This window comes from Cheilinus undulatus, linkage group 17 (genome assembly GCF_018320785.1).
Source record: "Cheilinus undulatus linkage group 17, ASM1832078v1, whole genome shotgun sequence".
In the NCBI taxonomy this organism is placed as follows: domain Eukaryota; kingdom Metazoa; phylum Chordata; class Actinopteri; order Labriformes; family Labridae; genus Cheilinus; species Cheilinus undulatus.
This window is the reverse complement of record NC_054881.1, coordinates 19,366,821-19,388,124: the sequence shown is the minus strand read 5'-3', so window position 1 is coordinate 19,388,124 and position 21,304 is coordinate 19,366,821. Positions and strand designations below refer to the sequence as shown.

Below are 21,304 nucleotides of genomic sequence, written 5' to 3'. Positions count from 1 at the left end.
CATTTCATCAAGAAATTTGACAAGAAATTTGTTTTTCTTACCTGTGATTTGTTCTTAGCTAAGAACAAACTCTAAGAACACTCTAGAGCACTCTTATGAACATTTGAGTGCTGATAGTTGAGGATAAAATAATTTATTTTGCACTCAGCACTCAAATATGACATATTCAAAATGACTTAGTAAAATAGAACTTCTCACTCTATTTTATTAGTTAAATATAAGTAAATAATCTGAACAAATATGAATTCAATATGGTCATATTTTTTAACATGCAGTGTTAAATCTTAACAGTTAAATGTTAACCTCTGAATATAAATTTTGATATTTTGATGTTTTAATTGAATCATATGAAAAAACAGAAAAAACAAACAAAATGAGGATTAATCATATACTTTTCTAGTTTTTATATCCCAAAAATATGGCATTAATGGGCTAATTAGTGGCCTCATGTCAACCCCACGTCAAGAAATATTAGCTAAAGTAATCTTCCCCACAACTGAAATAACACAAACATATCTTTCATTTGTTCAAGTCTTCTATTTATTGAGCTTTCATTTGTACAAGTATGACATCACGTTTTTGTTTTTCTTTTCTGCCCGAATCTTTGACAATAACTTTACAGTAAGCACATCTGCTGAGATGTATCAATTTACAGACGAGGGGAAAGTAAGAAGTGAAGAAAGATGGAGCTTTTACCACAGAGCTGCTACAACGTGACTAAAAACAAACTGTTCACTTTGCAACAGGAGATGGGAGAAACACTGCATTAAGAGGCCACGAGTAAGCGTCAGAAGACAAGTGGTTTGTTTCTGTGTCCGAGTAATGGACATCAGTGAAGATATCCATGCTGTGAGTCAGTTTACAGAGAAGCAGAGGGTTACAGATTCCCACAAAGAGAAGACCTCTTTGGTGTTTGAGTCTTTGAAGGCATCGGCTACCACAGATGGATCCACAGGCGTCGTGTGTGACGGTTGCCAAAGGCTCCACAGCAGGTCCAAATCAAACCGTAAGAACCATACCAGTGTGTTTGAGGAGTGTGAGCCCATTAATTTACTGCCATGTGTAAGCAGACATTGATTTCCATTCATTTCCTCATTATATTCAAATGATTTAAACTCACATGGATCAGTTTTAAAAGTGGACTGCTTTCTGTTATTGCGTGGTAGATCTATCAATATAATGATCACAACAGACTGATATAAACCTATTATATAATTATATTCTAACACGTAATAATGCAACAGTTCTTAAGTCGATATTTCCCCCCAAGGATAGAAAATTTCCCTCCATACTGGTTATGTATGGTAGCCCCAGGTAGACATAATTCATTTGTTTTCCCTGTGAGATCTCAAGATCTTTACTATTTTATGTTATTCTGATTAAAATGTTTTTTTTCCCCCATGACCACAGGTTGATTTTCTCGACTAAACTGAAAAGAATGTTATCTAAGGATAACTAGCGTCGTTGTGCCAAGAAAACAAACGCTAAGATCTTGAAAAAACAATTGTTCACTTGAAGCTGGCAGCAGAAGCACCAAAATCACCTCATGTTAAAATTTTGACTTTTACGGTAGAAATACACAGACTGGTCCAAAATTTTTTTTTGAATCAGTTCATGTCTCTTTGGGAACACACTTTAAGGAGGAAAATATCATTATAAAGTCCATTTTGGTTTGAAGGAGCTGAGTTAGGGCAATGGTGTATCCCAGTTTTTACGGTACAGTAATTGATGCGACACCAATCAAGGAATACAAATACTTACAAAGAGTTATATTTCAACTTGACATTTTGCAAAGAAAATCATGATTTGACCAGTTTGAAATTGATAAAACTGTGTTGTGTTCCTTGTGCTTCGCATGTAACTAAAGAAATTAAGCACATTGCTTAAAACAAACGTGTGTTATAAAGAACAATTGCCTTTTTTCCCTAAAGATGAGAATAATTTTGGTATAGATCAATTTTTTACACAATACAGAGACCATCGGTATTATGACTGAACTAAACTGGTATTGCAGTTGATTTCCGAGCCATACTGAGTTAAAAGGAAATGAATGGAGCACTGGGAATTGTTGGAAAAGTGCATTCAAACTTGTAAACCACATGGTTAGTATAATTTGTGGAATGGTTGGCAGTAATACAAAGTTATTTGTAAAAAATGGGTTTAAAAATGGAAAAAAGATCACTGGTATGGTTCTTTTAGAAAGATTTTACATCAAACTGGCCAACAATGAACAACAACAGATAAGAATGAAGCTCTAGACCTGTGTGGAGATCTATACGTAGGCTACAAAGTCACAGCAAAAAGGCAGACAATCTTAAGACGTCTGATGCAAGGCCGTGGCAAACAGAGTAAAAAAACTGAACATGGCATTCATCGGCAGTGCATTCATCATGAAGAGTTCTGTTTGAGACATTATTCATTTGTTTATTATTTAAAAAATGGATTTCTCCAAATTCTTTTGTCTCTGACGTACAATCAGTGGTTGTATAAAAAAAGCAGGCTTCAATAGTGGTTACTGTTTCAAAACAAAACTCTTCAAGCAGACTTTTTCTTCTCTTAAGTGCACATTTTCTCCATTGCTTGCTTTGTTTCTTGTCATGAGGTGCAAAACAAAGCAAAAAGCACAACACATTTAACATCCAAGACTCCAGACAAAGACAGGTAACTCCTAAATTCATCCAGCAAAGACTGAGCAAATTTCATCTGATTGAAGAAATGAACAAAAATAAGAGGAGTACGAAATACATCTGTGAAAAAAACGGTGGAAACTGTACAGCAATACTGGCCGAAGGGGGTCGATCCTGGGCATGTGACGACTGAATGTGAGGCCGTCACAGCAACACTTTAATCCGTTGGCATTATGAGTTTAAAAAAATCATCTAGAAACTTGATGCATTCTTGTATATAAAACAATCTCAATAATAAAAAATGGTTTTCTTTCATACGTCTGCTTTCGTTCTCTCAAACATGCTAGATCACAAGTGGTCATACTTCTGCTGCCTCCATACTTCAATGGACCGTGTTCTTCTTCCGTGGAATGTGAGAGTACATGAGGTCCGACTGGAAAATAAACAACTAATAAGTCCATTGGGGTTGTTTGCACTAGTCTGATTCCTTCAACATGAGTGAATCTGTTTTTACAAAAATGTCCTATGTACAAGAGCAGGTCTCAGACATGCAAACTTCAACTGTAAGCAGGAATAAATACACAAAAGGTTTAACACCTTCTGATAAATCCATAACCTGGATGTAAGAAGTGGATGTACTCTCTTGAGTTCAAAGGAAAGCCAAAGGGTGTTGGCTTCATTGGTTGCAAAAGTAAATATAGAACAATTTGAGACAACTAATGATGCATTGGTTGTGCAAATTAGTGCCAATATGTTCAGTCAACACATCAGTGCATTTCTAAAGAGAACAACCCTCTCTTGATGTATTCCATTATTAAATATATTACAAATGAGTGACTTGTCTTTTTCACTAGTTTTAAGTCATTAACAGCAATAGAAGTGAGGCAGTAAAACAAAAACGTTTTGTAACTTTGCAAACCCAACAGACTGGCAAGATTCCATGTATGTCATCAGGCAAATTCATCTTGCAAAGTCTGAAACGAGCGTGCCAAGTCTGAGAACGGACCAGACCAAACAGTGGCATTTGAGGGGAATGAGGCGGTAGCCATGGGCAGGGTTTAGTTGTACTGGAAACTGGTAAACAACGACGACCTTTGTGGCAATTAGCTTGGTGTAGCTATAGTCTATCTAGGGCGTCAGGTTAAAACTGTGGGGCTGAGAACTAAAGCTGATGCTGGAGTCGAACATCACCTTGAGGCTGGCTCGAGGAGCAAGTCAATCTTCACAACAAATAAACTAGGGCTCACAGTCTATTACAAAATTTGTACTTTTGTCTCTGAAGCAGGTGTCTTAGTCAATAAAAACCTTAACACAACACAAGTAAAAACTACAATATGATAAGAAATTATAGTCATAGCCACAGGTAGTGGCAGATGACTGCCAAGCAGCAACCAAACAGACAATATAGACTGGGTGCATGGCGGCTGTGCAACTGCTGCGTCATGGCTTGATTTTCATTTAAGCATTTTTAATTCTTAATTCAATATCAAACTGCTTGAAAGAGCCAATGGGCATGTCTTTTTCTTTGTATTTTGCTTTCTTATCTTTAAATGCTAATTGGTAAACAGCCTGTTTCTTGATTTTAGATTTCTCCTTTCAAAGTAAAAATTTTCTGACCATAAATGACACCAACCCTAACTATTTTATTTCTAAATGGGGTGCACATGTGAGTCATTAGTGATGTCTCCAAGTCGCTATTCCCTATCCCATTTAACATGCATTACTAATCTATGCATAACTAGACTAAAGTGGAAAAAGGTGAGACTTCTGTGTCGAGTAGTGTGGCTAAAGTCAGCAGCTAGCTCTGCAAGCCTTCAACCTCTTAGATTAATATTGTGCTTAATATGATTACTCATCACCTTGTTTGAGTATTTATACATGAGTATAACCTTCAACAGCCAAGAACAACCGTATTTCTATTTTCTAACTCAAAATATCATCAACATGTTAACTTTTCACGTTTATGTCCAGTGAAGAACCAGGGGAAAGCTTTGGCAGGAAGGCAACAGCCATTAACTGAAGCTACAGTAGCTACTAGTGGCAGAAAGTTTCATCCTAGTTTTACAAGAACATCTGACTGGAATTTCACACGTGTTTATAAAAAAGACAGCAAAGTAGTTTAACAGATTTGTAAATCTTGCATCAGCTAGTTTGATATGTGAATTTAGCCTTGAAGCCAGTTAACTGCGTGCATCCCCAAGAGTCAGGATTGTTGTAGGATTCTGCGTGGTAGCAGAACAACAGCCATAGAAATGGGGAGACCAACTGTGTTAGTAATCCAGTTCATTTTCTTTAGTAATGCCCTGCAGTGACATGGCAAAAGCAGCCAGCAAATTCACTGTTTCTAATGTTTTTTAAGATTTTTAGTCAATAAATGAAAAGCAATCCAGTTAAAAAGTTATCCAGATAATTAGACACATAATAAATAAGGAGATGCTGCTTTGCTGCATAACTAAAAAAAGTTATTGTTTGCCATCTGTCTTTTCTCTCTTGACTAAATAATGGCCATACCAAGAAATTCCATGTTCTAGTTCATAAACCAATGGGTGATATTCTACTTATAACATCCACTTCTTACATACAGTTGCTATGATAAACGTGACATGACACAGATATCCTGATAGAGAATATACAGAAACATTCTACAGTATGATGTTTTTGTTTTTAACAGCGATACGGACGTACAGACATTGTTGGCCAAGGTCACTTTTTCAAGCTTTTTGATCAGAAATCAGAGCCGCTGCTGATTGACAGAAAAATCTTCCCTGGGCTGCATATTTTCCCTCCCCTGTCAACGATAAGGGAGCTGTTGAAGTTTGCGTGCCATCAAGACTCTCCTACTAAAACGTCCAGCAGCATCAATACAGCATAGTTTGCCAGAAAAACATACAAAAACTAAAAGGCATACAGAAGCTTTACAGTAAAAGAGAAACAAACATGCAGATACAAAAACAACAAAAGACAAAAACTACAATTGTGGCACCCTTTATCCGTTTTTTTTTTTTTTTTGTTTTTGTGTTTGAGTCTGCCAGCGATCTACACAGGCGGATACCTCACGTCCTCTGTTTGTGGAGACGTTTCCATGCTAACACTGAACTCTGTCACCGTGGCATTAAGCTTCATACATGGGCACTGGCGGCTTTCTGTTCCTCGGCTCCTTTGCTCATCAACATCCACTTAAAAGAGAAGCAAATGTTGAAGATGTGACGCACTTCTTCCAGAGCGTAGAGAGGAAAACAGACATCTCCCACTGATGTTTGTTAGAGAGGATGAAGAGGATGGAGGGGGCTGACAGATCAACTGTCCAGGATTTCAAGGGAAACACAGTCCAGCTGCTTTTGCTTTTATTCAGATCAGGATTGAAGTGGGATTCAAACACAGGCCACTTGATGAGAAGCTGTCCTGCTCTGATATGACGTCGATAATGTGGCGTGCAGTGGAACTGTGGCAGGAAATCAGCCAAAAAGAAATAAAAATAAATGTTTATACTTCCTGTCTGATCAGGGTGATGTGCTTAGAGACGGCTGGAGTGTAGAGCTGGAGGCAGTCCAGGCCTCGGTGTCGCAGACCTCACCGGGCCCAATCTGCAGTCTGGTCCCACGGATGAGATGCTACTGTACAGCTGATTGGTCCGACTGATCAGAAGTAAAGCGCTGGCTCGCTGCTGTAGTCCGACAGGGAGGAGCTGTCTGCTGGTGTGAGCTGAGGAGAAAAAACACACCGTAAGTGTTTAAAAGCTACAATCAGGACACTGAATCTGATCTTTATTATACAGACAGCAGACTTCCTTTTCTTTTATAGTAGCTAGTACAATGTTTATATTGTGATAGGGTTTTTCTCTTTTGGCAGAGTCTTTTAAGTTTTAAGTTTTCAGTAAGAACAACAATGATTTTTTAACACAGTTTTTCCAAACATCCTAGTTTTATTTTGGATGCTTACTTTGCACGTAGAAACAGAATCATTTCACAAAAACTACCAGCGTCTGAATTATTAGCTTCCCTGATGCTAACAGTCAGTTGTGTCTCCTTTATTGTATAACAGCCTTCAGTTATTTGTTGTAGTTTTGGTAGCCTCCCAGCCTATCCTTCTTTAGCCAATCTCTCAAGCCCCTTGAGATTTGATGGTCTTCTGGCATGGACCTTGGTCTTCGGTTTACCACACAGATTTTCATTGGGATTCAAGTCAGGACTTTATGCAGGTCAGTCAATAACATTCACTTTGGTCTACTGGAGGTAGATGTTCACCATGAGCCACATATGCTTTCGGTCGACCCAGTTTTGCTGCTGACTGATTCAGGTTTTCTTTCAAAACCTCCACATATCCTTCTTTCTTCATGGTTCCTTCCAACTTGACAAGGTTTATAGTTCCAGATGCACTGAAGCATTCCCACCGCTTAATCCTCCCACTGCAGTGTTTCACTGTGGGGACGGTGTTCTTTGGGTTATACGTCTCTCTCTTCTTTCTCCAAACATCAATATCTCTTTGGTCAAAGAGCTCTAGATTGGTCTCACCTACCAAAAACCTTGCTTCCAGTATTCATAATCTTCCCTTAGGTTGTCCCAAGCATACTTCAGTCTGGCTTAAAGATGTGTCTTCTGCAGAAATGGGGTTTTTCTTTGCCCATTCCTGTGCAGGGCTCTGGTGATTGTCTTCCTTAAGACTACAATTCCTGACCTGGCAAAGTCATTCACTAGTGTCTTGGAAGTTGTTCTTCTTCATCTCTCACTAGTTTTCTTTTCAGAGTCTTTGAAATCTTTCTCTTCCTACCTCTGCCAGGCTTGTTCTGGACTGTGTGACTCTCTTCGAATTTCTTGATGGTACTTCTCACTCCAGGTCTTGACACTTGGAAACGCTGTAATAACTTTATACATCCTTCTCCTGCTTTGTGAGCATTAACAATTCTTTTTCTCAAGTCTAAACTGATTTCTTTTGTTTTTGTCATGGTGCCTTCTCCAGTGACAGCTCAAACCCTTACTGAAGATTTTATACTGTGGGTAAACTGGAAGATGAAGTAATTTAATTGGAAAACAAACACCATTATAGTAAGTAAAAGGGTCTCCTTCTAGCTTAAGAGAGGAGTTGTTTGTCCCATCTATCCCTAGAGATGCTCTTCAGCCCTCCCTTTAAGAGCTGCTGTGGTAATTCAATTATGTAATAAATTGTAAACAGGAACTTCAGTGGCAGCATTAGTCCTCTACTAAAGGAACAATAAACAGGTTAAAGTTTGATGGATGATCTCACCATAACCTCCTCGGTTATCTCGGGCTGCTGAGCAGCTTTTTCTTCCTGGTAAGCACTCTCTTCAAGTTTCTGCTCCTGCCACGTGCTGTAGTCCACCGAGTGCTTGGGGACATAGCTGGCGAGATCTGCAGACAATAAAGAGACAGTAAGTATCACTAACAGTGTGTGTCACATACCAAACCATGTTGTTTTGGTTACTTGAGAGCTGTACAGTACTAGGTCTCACTCCAAACAGTGCTAGCACTGGATCAGGTAAGATCTGTTTCTGTAAAACCTCAGATAGAGTGAAATATCTTATTCCAATTATTTCTTTTTCTTTTACATTTATATAAAAGTACAATGCCATTTTTGACAAAAAAGAGATGCATATCAAAGAGACATTGCATTATTTAAAATATTTTTACTTTAAATATTTATTTTTGTGCTTAAATGCCTTAACTGAAGATAGAACAGTGGACAGAGTTGGAAACTGGGGACAGAGAGGAACAAAGGAGCTACAAGCTGGACCCAAACCCAGGTCACCTGAGTCAAGGACGCCTCTTTACATGACGTGAGAGGACATCAGATTGAATTTTTTTTTTTTATAAATAAGGGTAAATTTTACAGGTGAGCTGCCCTTAAGTCAGAAATGGAAATTGAGTTCACTACACTTACTGTTAATCATACTGTTGTTCACGTATTGTCCAGCAGGGGTCTCTGTCATCATATCTTATACTGCTCTCCATCCTTACAGTTTCCTTATTATTTAATGACACCTTTTGGTAAATTCCCCTTCATGGGTGCTTGTAATTGATAAGATTTGTTTTATGCCTTTTCAACTGTAAAATTCCAAAGTGCAGGAAGTGTACTCTCATATTACAACTAGAATTTCCTCTCAGGTGATCAATAAAGTATAATTGTATCTTAAAATTGAAGGAAACATAACAGCAGCTTTATGTACATTTACTGATTGTCCAACACAAAATGTAATCAGACTACCCTTGTGCTTAAATCTTTTGGGTATGTTTACTGTACATTAAGATAGGGCTGCAGTAATTAGTCAACATTTTTTGATTAGTGATCGAAAAAGCTCTACTTGCAATCTGTTTTGACAATTTAGTAATTTTCCAAGCAAATACATGAGTAATTTTCTGGTGTTAGTTTCTTCTAAAAAGAGGATCTACTTCTTCTTTAGCATCTAGATTAAAAAAGTCCCAATGTTTGAAACTGTCAGACAAAATAAAGAAATTCAGACATTGCTTTTACTTCAAAGAAGTTTTTAGACAGTTTTGAGTTTCATTTAGTGAAAATATTCAGCAAATGATAAAAACGATAGCCAGTTTAAGCGTATATTGTTAGCTCTATGGAGCAGCTCTTAAAATTTACTGCGCATATAAAGAGATTAAAAATAAACCAGTAAAATGAATTCAGGCACATTCCTGTTTCCACTGCTTCCCTGATCATGGCTAACGATGGCATACTGAAGGATGTGTTAGACTTGTGAATAAGATGACTCCCATCTGACACAGTCTTACCGTTGCTGTTATTCAGGTGAGTTGGTGAGTTGGCGAAACTAGGCCGAGGGATGTGGATGCGTCCGACCATGCTTGGCTGTTCTTCTGCCACCTTTGTGTCCTGTTTCTCCCCCTCATCCTCCTCCCCACTGTCCCAGCTGTTCTCTGATGGATACTCGTATGTACTCTTCAGACTGGACTCATTGAAGGAGATCTTTAGCTGCAAAAGACAAACACATATACATGAATTAAACTGTTATCAACTATTATCTACAGCTTACATTGTAAGGCAGTCCTGCTCCTTTCTTGTTGTCCAAGAAAAGGGCAATTTAATAATACAAATAAGAAAATAACACAATATGAAACAAAGAAGGACCCAGATAGGAGCATAGGGTACATGACATGCCATTTTTGTACACAAGCAGCAAACAAATGAAGATGCAGCCCTCCTCTTCTCTACATTTTCTCCATTTTTGCTTTACTGAAACCATGAAAAATGACTACAACACCAGTCACCAGCTTAAGCAATTGGACTTTGGTTGGAGTTAATATAAATGAACAGATGCTCGTTCGTGATTTAGATGATTCCTAGTTCGTCAGAAACCAAGAAATCCTGTTTAGACAAAACAAGGACTAACATCTGTTCTCACCATTCAGAAACCAAGTGGTAATCTTTAATGTTTCGTGTGGATGGATGCACTTCCATGTGCACTGAACAGTGTGATATCTGATAGCTCATACAGAGTTGGTCTGGGGTGCCTTCATTCAGATGGATTGGTTGTGTAGATGAAACACTTCCATGCATTAAGGACAGTCTTGTCCTATCAGCTGATGGGATCTACAGTAATTCGATATAAAATAAAAAGCATGGCTTTATTTTTTCCTTCCAGCCTCACTTGAAGTGATGGGAATCTGCTCTTTTTAGAGATCAGCCAGTCTTTTGGGTCTCAAATGGCTCTTCATTTGGTACATATTTGCCTTTTTGTCTGCAAAACAGCAAAAATGGGGGGAAAAGCTACCCAGTACCTCACAAAATTTATTTGCTGCAGTAAGTAGCACAACACAGTTTTCCTTAAAAGCATGTTTATGACAAAATGAGGGAGAAAAGCTGTTAAAGAGGCACCACTAGCCTGTTAACTTGTGGCTCCTATTTATTCTTCCTTGAAGCAGCTCCACTGTACGCAGCATGTAGGGATACCAATCCACAGTGGAGGGCCACAGAAATGATGTTTGGGCTGTTGTTTGCTTTAGAGTCAGACAAATGAGTGCCAATATCAGGCTGTGACAGAAGATGTATGTTAATTCAATGTTTGCATGCAGTACTAAAGTGGTCACTTGGTATCTAGCTAAATGCCCAAAATACACTGTTGATGACAAATGTAAACAGAGCCTTTTATTTCCTGTTAAGTTTGCTTTATTGTAGTGGTTCTCAACTGGTGGGTCGGGACCTAAAAGTTGGCCGCAAAGTCCTTTCTAGTGGGTTGCAGATGTGTGTGCAAAAAAAAAAAAATTGCGCTAATTTATCTATGAAACTCCAAAAACATGCTTGTTTAGTCCTGTTTCTTTGTTTGGTCTCATCTGTCTGAGGTCCAAGCTCGACAATTTTGTTTGAAATAAATCTGACTGATGAAAAATATCAGAAATTGGGGTCGCAATTCTCCTTTAGGAGTTGATAGTGGGTCCCAGGACTCGACCAGTTGAGAACCACTGCTTTACAGTAACATACAGTAACATAATTTTTCATTGACTGAAATATATGTCTATAACTTGGATTTAACTAGGTGTCCTTTACTTTTTTTATGATCAAGTGAATAAGTAACTGTCTTCACATTGTGTGGTAAATTATTTTCTATTAATGTTTGTTGATTGCTGTTGAAAGTGACTGTAAATTAGAGTCTGATCATGCTCTGTTAGGCAACCTATGTATTGGCACTGTTTCTTAATTGCCCCATAGCGTTGTCTTTTTCTGCATTATACACTATATGGACCAAAGTATTTGGCCACACCTGTTAATTATTGAATTCAGCTGTTCTAATCAGCCCCGTTGCCAAAGGTGTATAAAATCAAGCACTTAGCCATGTAGTCTCCACTTGCAAACATTTGTGACACAAAACGTTACATTCTGAAGAGCTCAGTGACTTCAAGAGTGGTACTGTGATGGATGCCACCTTTGCAACAAGACGGTTTGTGAAATTTCATCCTTTCTGGATATTCCACAGTCAACTTTAAGTGATACTTTTAGAAAGCAGAAGCATTTAGGAACAACAGCCATAATCTTTAAAAAATGTGTTTGTATCAGTCAATGATTGAGACTATATAATCCAATACGGAAACATGCGGCTTACCACATTAGTTGTGTGATATGATTCTATACCTTTAGATAAGATAGCTTTACTTGGAACATGCTGTTTATAATAACTGACAAAAGCAATACACATATAAAGTTCAACCTTGAAGGCAATAAAACCTACCATAGTAATGACCATGATTTTATGCATACAGGCTAGGTGTTAAAAAGGGGGAAAGAATCAAGAATAATAGTTGATGTTTTATGAATTTAATGTAAAATAATTTATAAAGTTAACATATTCTAGCTTTTTCGGATTTGTCTGTGGGTACTGATTGTCACTGAGCAGCAGTGACTTGTTTTGTCTCTTCAGACCTGTTCTTTGTTCAGCAGCCCCATGTGTTTACCTCCAAAACAACCCCCCGCTGTTGACTGTTTACTCGCTGAATTGTGTTGTGCAGAAGCCAAACTTTACAAGATCTAAACATATCAGACATCTTCACGTCTCAGAACTCAGATCCTAACATCCCACAGGCATCACTCTTCTTAAACACAGCTGCAATTTACAAGCTCAGTAAACATTAACAGGTTTTACATCCTTATTGCTCTGTGATTAAACCATCTCTGCTGATCACGTGTCCCTGCTCTTTGCTAACTCTGCAGTAATGCCTGTTTAACAAACCAGCTCCCTCATAACTAATTCAACAGAGCTTTAATTGGGATCTTGGAGAGCCAGATGCAGTTAGTTTCAGACCGTGTGCAGCGTCATGTACTGTAGTGTCCTCTAAGTGGGACAGGTGGCAGCCTTACAGGAGCTCTGGGGGCCTGTGATTGATTGTCTCAGAGCGTCCGCTGTAAGACATGTCTGTTTGGTAACGCTTCAGTGGTCTGCAAGTGTAGATCCACCAGGCGAGACGGGCCCTTCCACTTTGTTGCATCATGCAATCCAATATGAACGGCAGCTCTGCCATCAAAGATTTTAGGGGTTTAGCTGTCAGTGACTGACGTTATTCCCGACGGAAATATCTCAGCCCTTTAAAGATGGCTTCTTAAAGTTACTGCAACAACAAAACTCTGCTATAACACTTAAAGTGAACTCAGTGGAAGGATTTTGCTGCCAGTGCAGAGAAGGGATAAGATCAGCATCATGCTGTTATGTGAAAATATATGCAAAAATGACAGCTCCTATGCTTTCTATATTATTTAGCTAAGTTCTTAGATTACATCAGATGTTTCCAACAGTTTTCAAACTGACAGAAATTCTTCAGTTTTCATAGGTGATGGCAGATGACATTGTATTGATGCCATGAAGAGACTGTATGCTAGTGGATGACTGCTACAAAAGAATTTGCTGTTCTGTTGCTGTACCTCATACATATTTTGTGGTTCCTACTTATGATGGACCATGATTATTCTTTGACATTGCCTTCCAGGTTAATGATGCAAGCAATCTGAGAAACAGGAAGGCAACTTTTAACAGCTTTTCCCACCGATTATGTGAAATTCATCCATGAAACTGAAATGTTAGTTGACTGTTTAGTAAATAAACCTTATGGAGTGCAGTTTTTTTTACTGAACAGAGTATTCAATTCAAAACAAGCCGTAAGTGAGGATGGGTGGAGCTGTGCAGCGTTATTCTACTCATCATCTTTTTTGCTGTTTTGATTGAGAGCACCAATCAATGGTGGCTGAAATTACATACTGTGCATTTGAAACAAGATGGACTTTGTGATAATGTTAAACTTCCTTGTTATAACAACACAGTTTGTGTTGCTGCTTCAAGAACTGATTTGTGGTATGATCATACTTGGTTTCGGCATCTATTTGCTGGCAAAAAAACAGGCATACTGTAGCTTGGATCCATGGAGCCCTTAAGGTATGCAACAGTTCTTCAGGTGTCTATCATAACCAAAAGGGTTGGGCCCTTTCAAGTACCTGGCATGCAAATACTACACAATCAAATACATCCATCAATCTAAAAAGCCTCCATTCATGGATTCTGACCACACGCAGGCGTTGCACACTGAAGGCTTTATTATCTCCTCTTGAGTTGCCATGGTGATGACAGGCTATAAACACACAAACACATAACAGCAGGTTTGTCCGTCAGCTGACTGCTCTTTACGTACTGTACCTGGCTCCATCTACTCTGCAGGCCATGATCTAAATCTGCAGTAATCTCCATCACAAGGCCACGAGTTAGCAGCCATGCCAGTCCGACTTCACACTTAACCTCACTTACAAAATGTGCTTCTTTTTTCATAACCTTTATCATCATTTAATGATCAGTATTTCTCCGTGAAATCTGATATTTGTCTGTTACATTAAAACTGCACGTGGTCTATCTAATTAATCAAGATTTAAAGGAGGTTTCTCCACCCATACATACCCAATCAAGTATTTCCAAAATTGGCTATTTACTATTTCAGATTGGGTCTATCTGCACCTGTTGTGAGTCTTTAAAATCATTAATTTATTTTCTTGTTGTGGATCTCACAGAGTTAATTTTGCACAAAAACATGATTAATTTGCATAATTCAAATAAAGTCTAAATATTTAAGATTCTTGTCCAGAGATTAAGGACAAGGGGCCCATAGATTCAGACTTTTTGAGACTTCACATTAAGGAAGGGTCCAAAGGCTGACTATGGATCTTTAAAGAACAAAAGATAGATCAGGCTCCATGGGACCTTAAATAGATTAGGACTGCTGTCATTGAACTGGCTTGAGCACTTAAGGATTCTTTACAGATAAAGCCCATTGGACTTTAGTAATCATGTTTTAGGGATTTAAAAGGTGCTTAAATCCAATTAGTGCAGATAAAAGAGTTGGAGAATAAGTCCATCTATTGAGATAATGATTGCAGTCAGGAAGCTTAGTTATCGTTGGTATTCATGTCAAGCAACAGTGTGTAGAAGTCAGAGATCAGTGGATGAACTCTGTGAACTAATAAGAGGCCTTTAACAGTAACCTTTCATCCAATTATGTGTTAAAGCAGGAACTACCAAATTTATCAACAAGGGCTTTATTTTTGCCTTTTTAGTAGTATCAATGACTGACAAAGAACATTTTAAATTTTGGAACTGCTCCAGTAGATAACTTCAGCCAGCTGCTGCAAAACTGGCCGTTAAGGCTGAAACCTAATCCCAGCATGATAATGCACCTAAACTGGTAAATGAGCTTGATGTAATCACTGTTAACAGAGTTTTATGCAAATTGTGTTAAAACTTTACTAAGGGTCTCAAGATTCAGTTCATTTCTTTCTCTAAACAAAAAGAGCTGCCACACTTCTCTCTTTGAAACAATCAGACCCTCCTGGAATAAAGTTCTTATTTCTCATAGGGATTCAGATGCATCAGTTTGAACATTGGTGTTAGCCAATATCGGCCTTGTTTACAAGTACCAATAATGTCAGTTCTATGCCAGCATTGTGTCTCTAGCTGCTGAATCAAAGAAGAGATTTTTTATAAGGCAGACAAGGGGACCTGTTGGACATAGTCTGATCCAATTTCAGGGTCAAATGTGAGAAAAATGTTGTCATACTAGGACTATTAGGATGGAAGACTCCCATCTCATCCCATACCACACAATATCATCTCATCTCATACTAGAGCTGGGCAATTAATCAAAAAATAATTGGAATCGACATTTAGAGCCTCTAACTGACATAAACCTGCTGTGTCAATTATTTCAATATTTCAAGCAGCAAAGTTATTTTCTACTTTTTATACAACAGTATAAAAATAATTTATGTTGTTAGCAAGAAAGACAAGTTCCTTATTTTCTACTTTTCTTGAAAAATTTGACTTTTTACCAAAAACATCTTTATTTCAGCTGGCATGCGTTTTGATTTCAATTGTTTCAATAAATAACCATAAATTATTTATCTGTGCGTGTTGTTTTCAAATTTTTTTTTTTAAAACATACAAATATTTGTGGAATAAACCGAGACAGAGGTTGGTGGTGGAATAATCATTAATCTTAATTAGGTGAAAAGGTAAAAATGTAAAAAAAAAAAACGAAAACAAAAAAAAAAAACGTGAATTTGATTTTTACCATAATCACCCAGCCCTATCTCATACTATACCATACCAAACAATACCATACCATCCCATCCCATACTCAACCATCCCATCTCATACTATGCCATCCCATATGATTTTATAATATGCCATACCATGGCTTAGCAAAACATTCCATTATAGCATACACTATCCCATTATATAAAACATTATACCATGACATACATTACCGTACCATACCATCATATGATATAGCATAGCCTAGTATTGTGTATCTTTAAATTGCATAGCGCATTATAATATCATATCATGTCATATTATAGTCATAATATTATATGACATATCATACAATGCAGTGCCATCCCAAACAATACAAATATATGCCATACTATAGCATAGCAAACCATTTTACAACATGCTATCCCACACAATTACATGACATACCATACACTACACCACAACATCCACACAATAATATACATTTGACTAGCATAGCACGGACCAGCATTCCATAATACACCATTTCATACATATAATTATATGACACAGGAATACCATACCATACCATACAAAATCAAAATCATATCATTATAAGCAGTGGAGATTATATCACTCATTTGTTTTACTAAAGCATATTTTTAAGTGTTAGAACGTCTTGAGCTCGATACTGTCATAAAATTTTCTCATTGTTGCTCAAAGTCAAAATACATTAACAGAATCAAGATATGTTACCCCTAGAGCACAGGAATTGCATTCCTACTGCTACCCCAACCATGTAATATTCTTAGAAATATTACATCCAGTCCACACTTGCCATTTTAAACATCAATCAATCCTGGTGGAGTTAGGGGCACCGCCCATGCTCTGAAAATTAACATTACAACCACTTGTCTGTTTAGGGTCTGACAGATTTGAGAAGGATAATTTTGTTTCTTTTTCTTTAAATCAAACATCATACTGTACTTCAGGTGGAATAACAGTATTAGCATGTTAGTGGCAAAACAAGCCCTTTTATTGAGCAAACTCAAATCTGGAAACTTATTTCCACCTAAGGATTATACCGATCAAGACTGTAATACAGTCTGCTGGGCAGGCAGATTTCTGCAGCATATAAAACACTACTTGTAAAATTCATACCAAAAAATACTCCAACAGCCCTAGAAATCAAAACTGTGTATTGAGCCATGGGCTGACTTATTGTTGAATCCTCCATCTAAACTAAACATTCCAAATAGATTATCTTCAGGCCAATAAGCACATTACTGTCAGTAGTTCTCTTTTTACAGAGCTATGGTCTGGCATCTATTTATTTTTCCACATCAATATAACATATATTGATATGAACAGTATTTTCTCACCCTATACCTCTTTTAAACAAACCATTAAAAACTTAATGTATTATCCAAACAACACAACTAACAAAACATGAACTCCTTACTATACAGAGAGAGGTTCTGACACTATATTACCATCTGTAAAAGGCCCTCTGTCACAGTCATCGTCTATTTTTAGCCCCTAAACCTCCGTATTTGGTTCCTGTCTAAGTTCTTACACCACAAAAAGCGTTTCCTGGCTTAACTGGCATCCTGTCTTCAAGGAAGTCTCTGGATGCCAAAGCAAGTCTATCAATAAATCAGACTATCTGCTGGGCTCACTTCCTCTTTCACTGTCTTTCAGGTTTCTTTTAATGCGGTCTAACAGCGCTCTCCTCTCATGAGACCCTGGTTAGACAACACTTCTCTGAAATGTCTCCATCACCTTTCTCGCAGTGACTTTCAATTCTAGCTCCTGGTTTACAGCAAACTCAGAGGGACATCTTCCAGCCCGCTGCTGCTCATACTGAAGCTTCAGTTGTGGCTCTTTTTCATCTCTCTGATAAAAGGATTCATCACAGAGGCTGAAACGATCCGTCTTCTGTCCTCGGGCTGTGGGCCGGGCCAGCAGAGGCCAGACCCAGGCCTGCTGTCCTTCTCGTTCACCACAGGGCGCTTTAAACAGGAAGCTGTGGCTTTGACAGGCCATCAAGAAATGATTCATTAAGCTGGGTTTGTTTGAATTATCTGAGCTGATGTGGAGCGCTGCATATGTTTGCATGTGTTTGTAAAGCTGATGCTGAGTCTGCTCACATTAAGTAGATATTAACACCTTTAAAAGCAATCTGACAACCTATGACTTTTAACTGTATTATATTCTAACTTAATGACTTACTATTCTATGTTGACATTTTGTTGCTGTATCTGTTCTTGTTTTTCCTGAGGTGAAAAGGAGGTTGGTTTTATTACCTTCTGACTTCTTGATCTCTTCTGACAACCAAGTCAGGAGCAAACAAGTTCAATGACGTGTATATTAGCAGCACAGTTACTGACTGACCTTAAAGAGAAGGAAAGGCCTATGATACTGTGTTGGTTACTGCATGGTGCAATACAAAGGACTGGAACAATTAACTAACACTATGAAAAGCACAGTGTTAAATCATTATCTAAGGTGCAGTGATGGAAATCCCTGCATTAAGAGCAAGAAAATATAGGAATGTACAGCACTTAGCATCTGTTTCTTAATTTGACTTTTTCGTTTGGTAATTTTAAATTATTCTGCTTTTTCATAATCATATAAAAATGTCTGTTAATGGTTTACAAATGTCATTATTGTTATTTAGTATGAGGAAGAAATGAAGGTTTAGGCTACATAGAGAAGATCATCCTTGCCACAAAAACAAACAGTTCAGAAAGTTATCTGAGCAATTTCAGCTTTGTGGTGTGTTTTTTTCATTCAGAATACAAGGATTTGTTTTGAAGCTGAATACAAAATGACAACTTGTTAAGACAGTGGTTGCATGCTGAGCGAGGAGCTTCAGCAACTTCAGCACAGCCAGACTCAACATGAACCAGCTCAGTGAATACATATCTCTGCAGAAATGTATTCCACAAGTTCTTTCCTGTCATGTTTCATCAGATCTGTTTTTTTCTTTCTATGTATTTTCAGAAAGCACAACAGGACGAGAGGAGGGCGGACAAAAGCCGAAGCGATGGAGAAGAGAAGAAGAAGAGTCAGCAGATTAGATTATGTCTTCATGAGTGTGCCTCGGCCAATGGTGCGAGATGGGAGCTCTGCCAGGAATTTTTCCAGGCCACCCAGCATGGCTTGTCCTCGTTTGGTGAAAATTGGTTCCTACTGAATGGACCCGCTTTCCTCTCTCACACAAATACAAACATGGAGGGCGATTTCCCTGCTAGTGCCAGTGCTGATCTGGTTGAAATCAAAGCTGCTGAGTAACAGTGACGCTACATTTTAGCACAACTGATGGAGCAGCAGCATGACAGCATTTATGTACAGAAATCAAAAATGGTTGTCACAACACCAGAAATACAAACTTTTCTACAGTTCTAGTAAAAATCAAACCATGTTGTCCTGTAAAAAAGTGTGCAAAAACATTGTCAACATTTCTGTACACTCAGGTTTTAAACGTTTTCTATACTCTTAAATACGATGCATATCAAAATGATGAAATATGCTTTTTTCAATGATTGTAGGTATCAAAAAGTACAGAAATCTATTGGTCTTCAGTCATATTTTACCACAACAAGAGAACCCTGTTTAAATTGCAGAGACAGGATTATTGCGAGGCACAGATCTGGGGAAGGCCACAAAAAAAGAGCCAGTGGCATAGCTCAACTGAGCAATCGGAGGTGAAGAACTTTGATAACTTGGAAAGAGAGGTGACCAAGAACAAAGTTCCAGAAGGACAACCATCACTGCACACAAAATTTAAGATTTTATTAAATTGTTGCACTCATGATGTAAGAGGCCAAAAACAGATGCTGTACAGTTTCTTCAAATCAAGATCTGACCTAATTATAAATACTAAAATGTATTAATGTTTAAAAATGAAACTCTTTCAATGCCATTTTAATTGCAAAAATGCTGATATAAGTCATGTAAAAACACACAAAAAAATAAATATTTTTCATATATTACATGCAAATTGGATTTCCTTGACGGGGATTATCACAGATTATGCTGATAATGAACAACAATTTTTGATTTTTTTGCACTACTTTTTGAGATTCTGATAAATTGTTACCATAGCGCACATACAGAAAACCAGGAAAAAAGCATACAATTTCCCCTCATGCCAGACAGAAAAAACTGCAAATTTGAAGCTATGACTCCAGAATGACTGCCTGATATCATAAATACATATTTATTTTGACTGTAATGTCTTGGGGATCATTAATTGTGGTTTCAGTGGGTTTCAGTGGGGCATTTTTGGTCACCAACAGCATGAGTGTGTACAAAAAGTGTACATAGCTTATTACTGACTCATTGTAGGCTCTGATATCGAATGAAAAAACATGTAGCCTCCAAAAAGTATGTTATCAGCATTAACACAGCAAAAATAATTTAAAAAAATGAAAAATTAAACAACCAAAAAAGCTGCAAAGTGGCCTCAACAACCCCTAAGGGTTAAAGATCATATTTTGTCTAGGCCAACAGTAGGTGTTTCTCGGGGCTAACATAACACCGTAGAAGAACTTTTGTCCCAATCTGGCTCTAACAGTAGGTAGGTAGCTAGTTTTCATTTTTTCCTGAAAATGAAAAAAAAAAAACCAATGAAAATATCGCTTTAATCAAAAATTATAGTGATAATTAATAATGAGCTTAATGATCAAAATATCATAATTATCATTTTGGCCAAAATTGTGCAGTCCTATCACTTGTGGTTCAATCATTTTACTGAGCATTAGGCCTGACATCTATTTTCTTCAAATCAACATCACCATAAACTATTTCCATATAAATGACGTTAGTTTATCCTATTTGAAAGCATCTGTGTATATCTTAAAAACCAGATTATTGTCTTGTAGTGAAATTCCAGTTTGAGAGTTATGTGTCTGACTGGATGTGCATCCATCAGTAAGTGTTTCTATATTTATCTCATTGGTGCCAGCTGGTCAAAGGTGTGGTGTCTAAGGTCATACTGGGACTGGGTGTGCACCTGCTGACATACAGCCAATGTAGCACCTGATGTCTGTGTCTGAAAAGCAATTTTCTGCAAACAGCCTGCCTCATATGGCCTGTCAAAGTCCTCTAACAGGACTCAGAGTGCGTACCTGCTCGGAGGAGATGAGCAGGTGCCTGATTAGAGCTAATCTCCAGCCGAGCAGATAATATTAGCACAGCACCACAATGAACCGTCTGAAGAGTTTAGCTGCAGCTGCATTCGCTCCAGAGGGAGGGATAATAAATGCTGCAAACTAAACAGGCTGTGTACCTTTCCACTGTGCTGTAAATTAGGATTACTGGAGTGAACTACAGATCTTACTAATGGGAGAAGAGTGATAGGTGCACCACTAGAGATAAACCCAAGAGCATATTCTTTTTATTTTCTTCTTAGTACACTTTACTAAAAATCATCGCACTAAAATGTTCTTTCGTTGAAATAAAATAATAATGTTTGCTTTTACTCTGCAAGTAATATATGCTCAATTATTTACAACTCTAGCATAAATCAATAAAAATAGAAGAAACCCCATCTGACTTTTCATGTGAGGATAGGAGCTCTGTTTGTCTGCCCAGATTTTAGTTTAAAAAGTCATCAGCTCCTGCTACAGCATAGGGAACATTCCTGTTAGCA

General features: G+C 37.8%; 1 protein-coding gene across 1 annotated transcript in view; it reads right to left on the bottom strand.

The window, feature by feature from the left end:
• Positions 1-539: 539 nt before the first annotated feature.
• tprn (taperin) overlaps positions 540-21,304 on the bottom strand; it is a 47,221-nt gene continuing 26,456 nt past the window's right edge. Inside the window, exons 3-5 of the mRNA XM_041811433.1 lie at positions 9,383-9,581; positions 7,869-7,993; positions 540-6,329 (exon numbers count right to left, since the gene is read on the bottom strand). Of these exons, the coding sequence (XP_041667367.1) occupies positions 6,267-6,329; positions 7,869-7,993; positions 9,383-9,581 (387 nt within the window). The 3' untranslated portion in view covers positions 540-6,266. The remainder of the gene's footprint in view (positions 6,330-7,868; positions 7,994-9,382; positions 9,582-21,304) is intronic.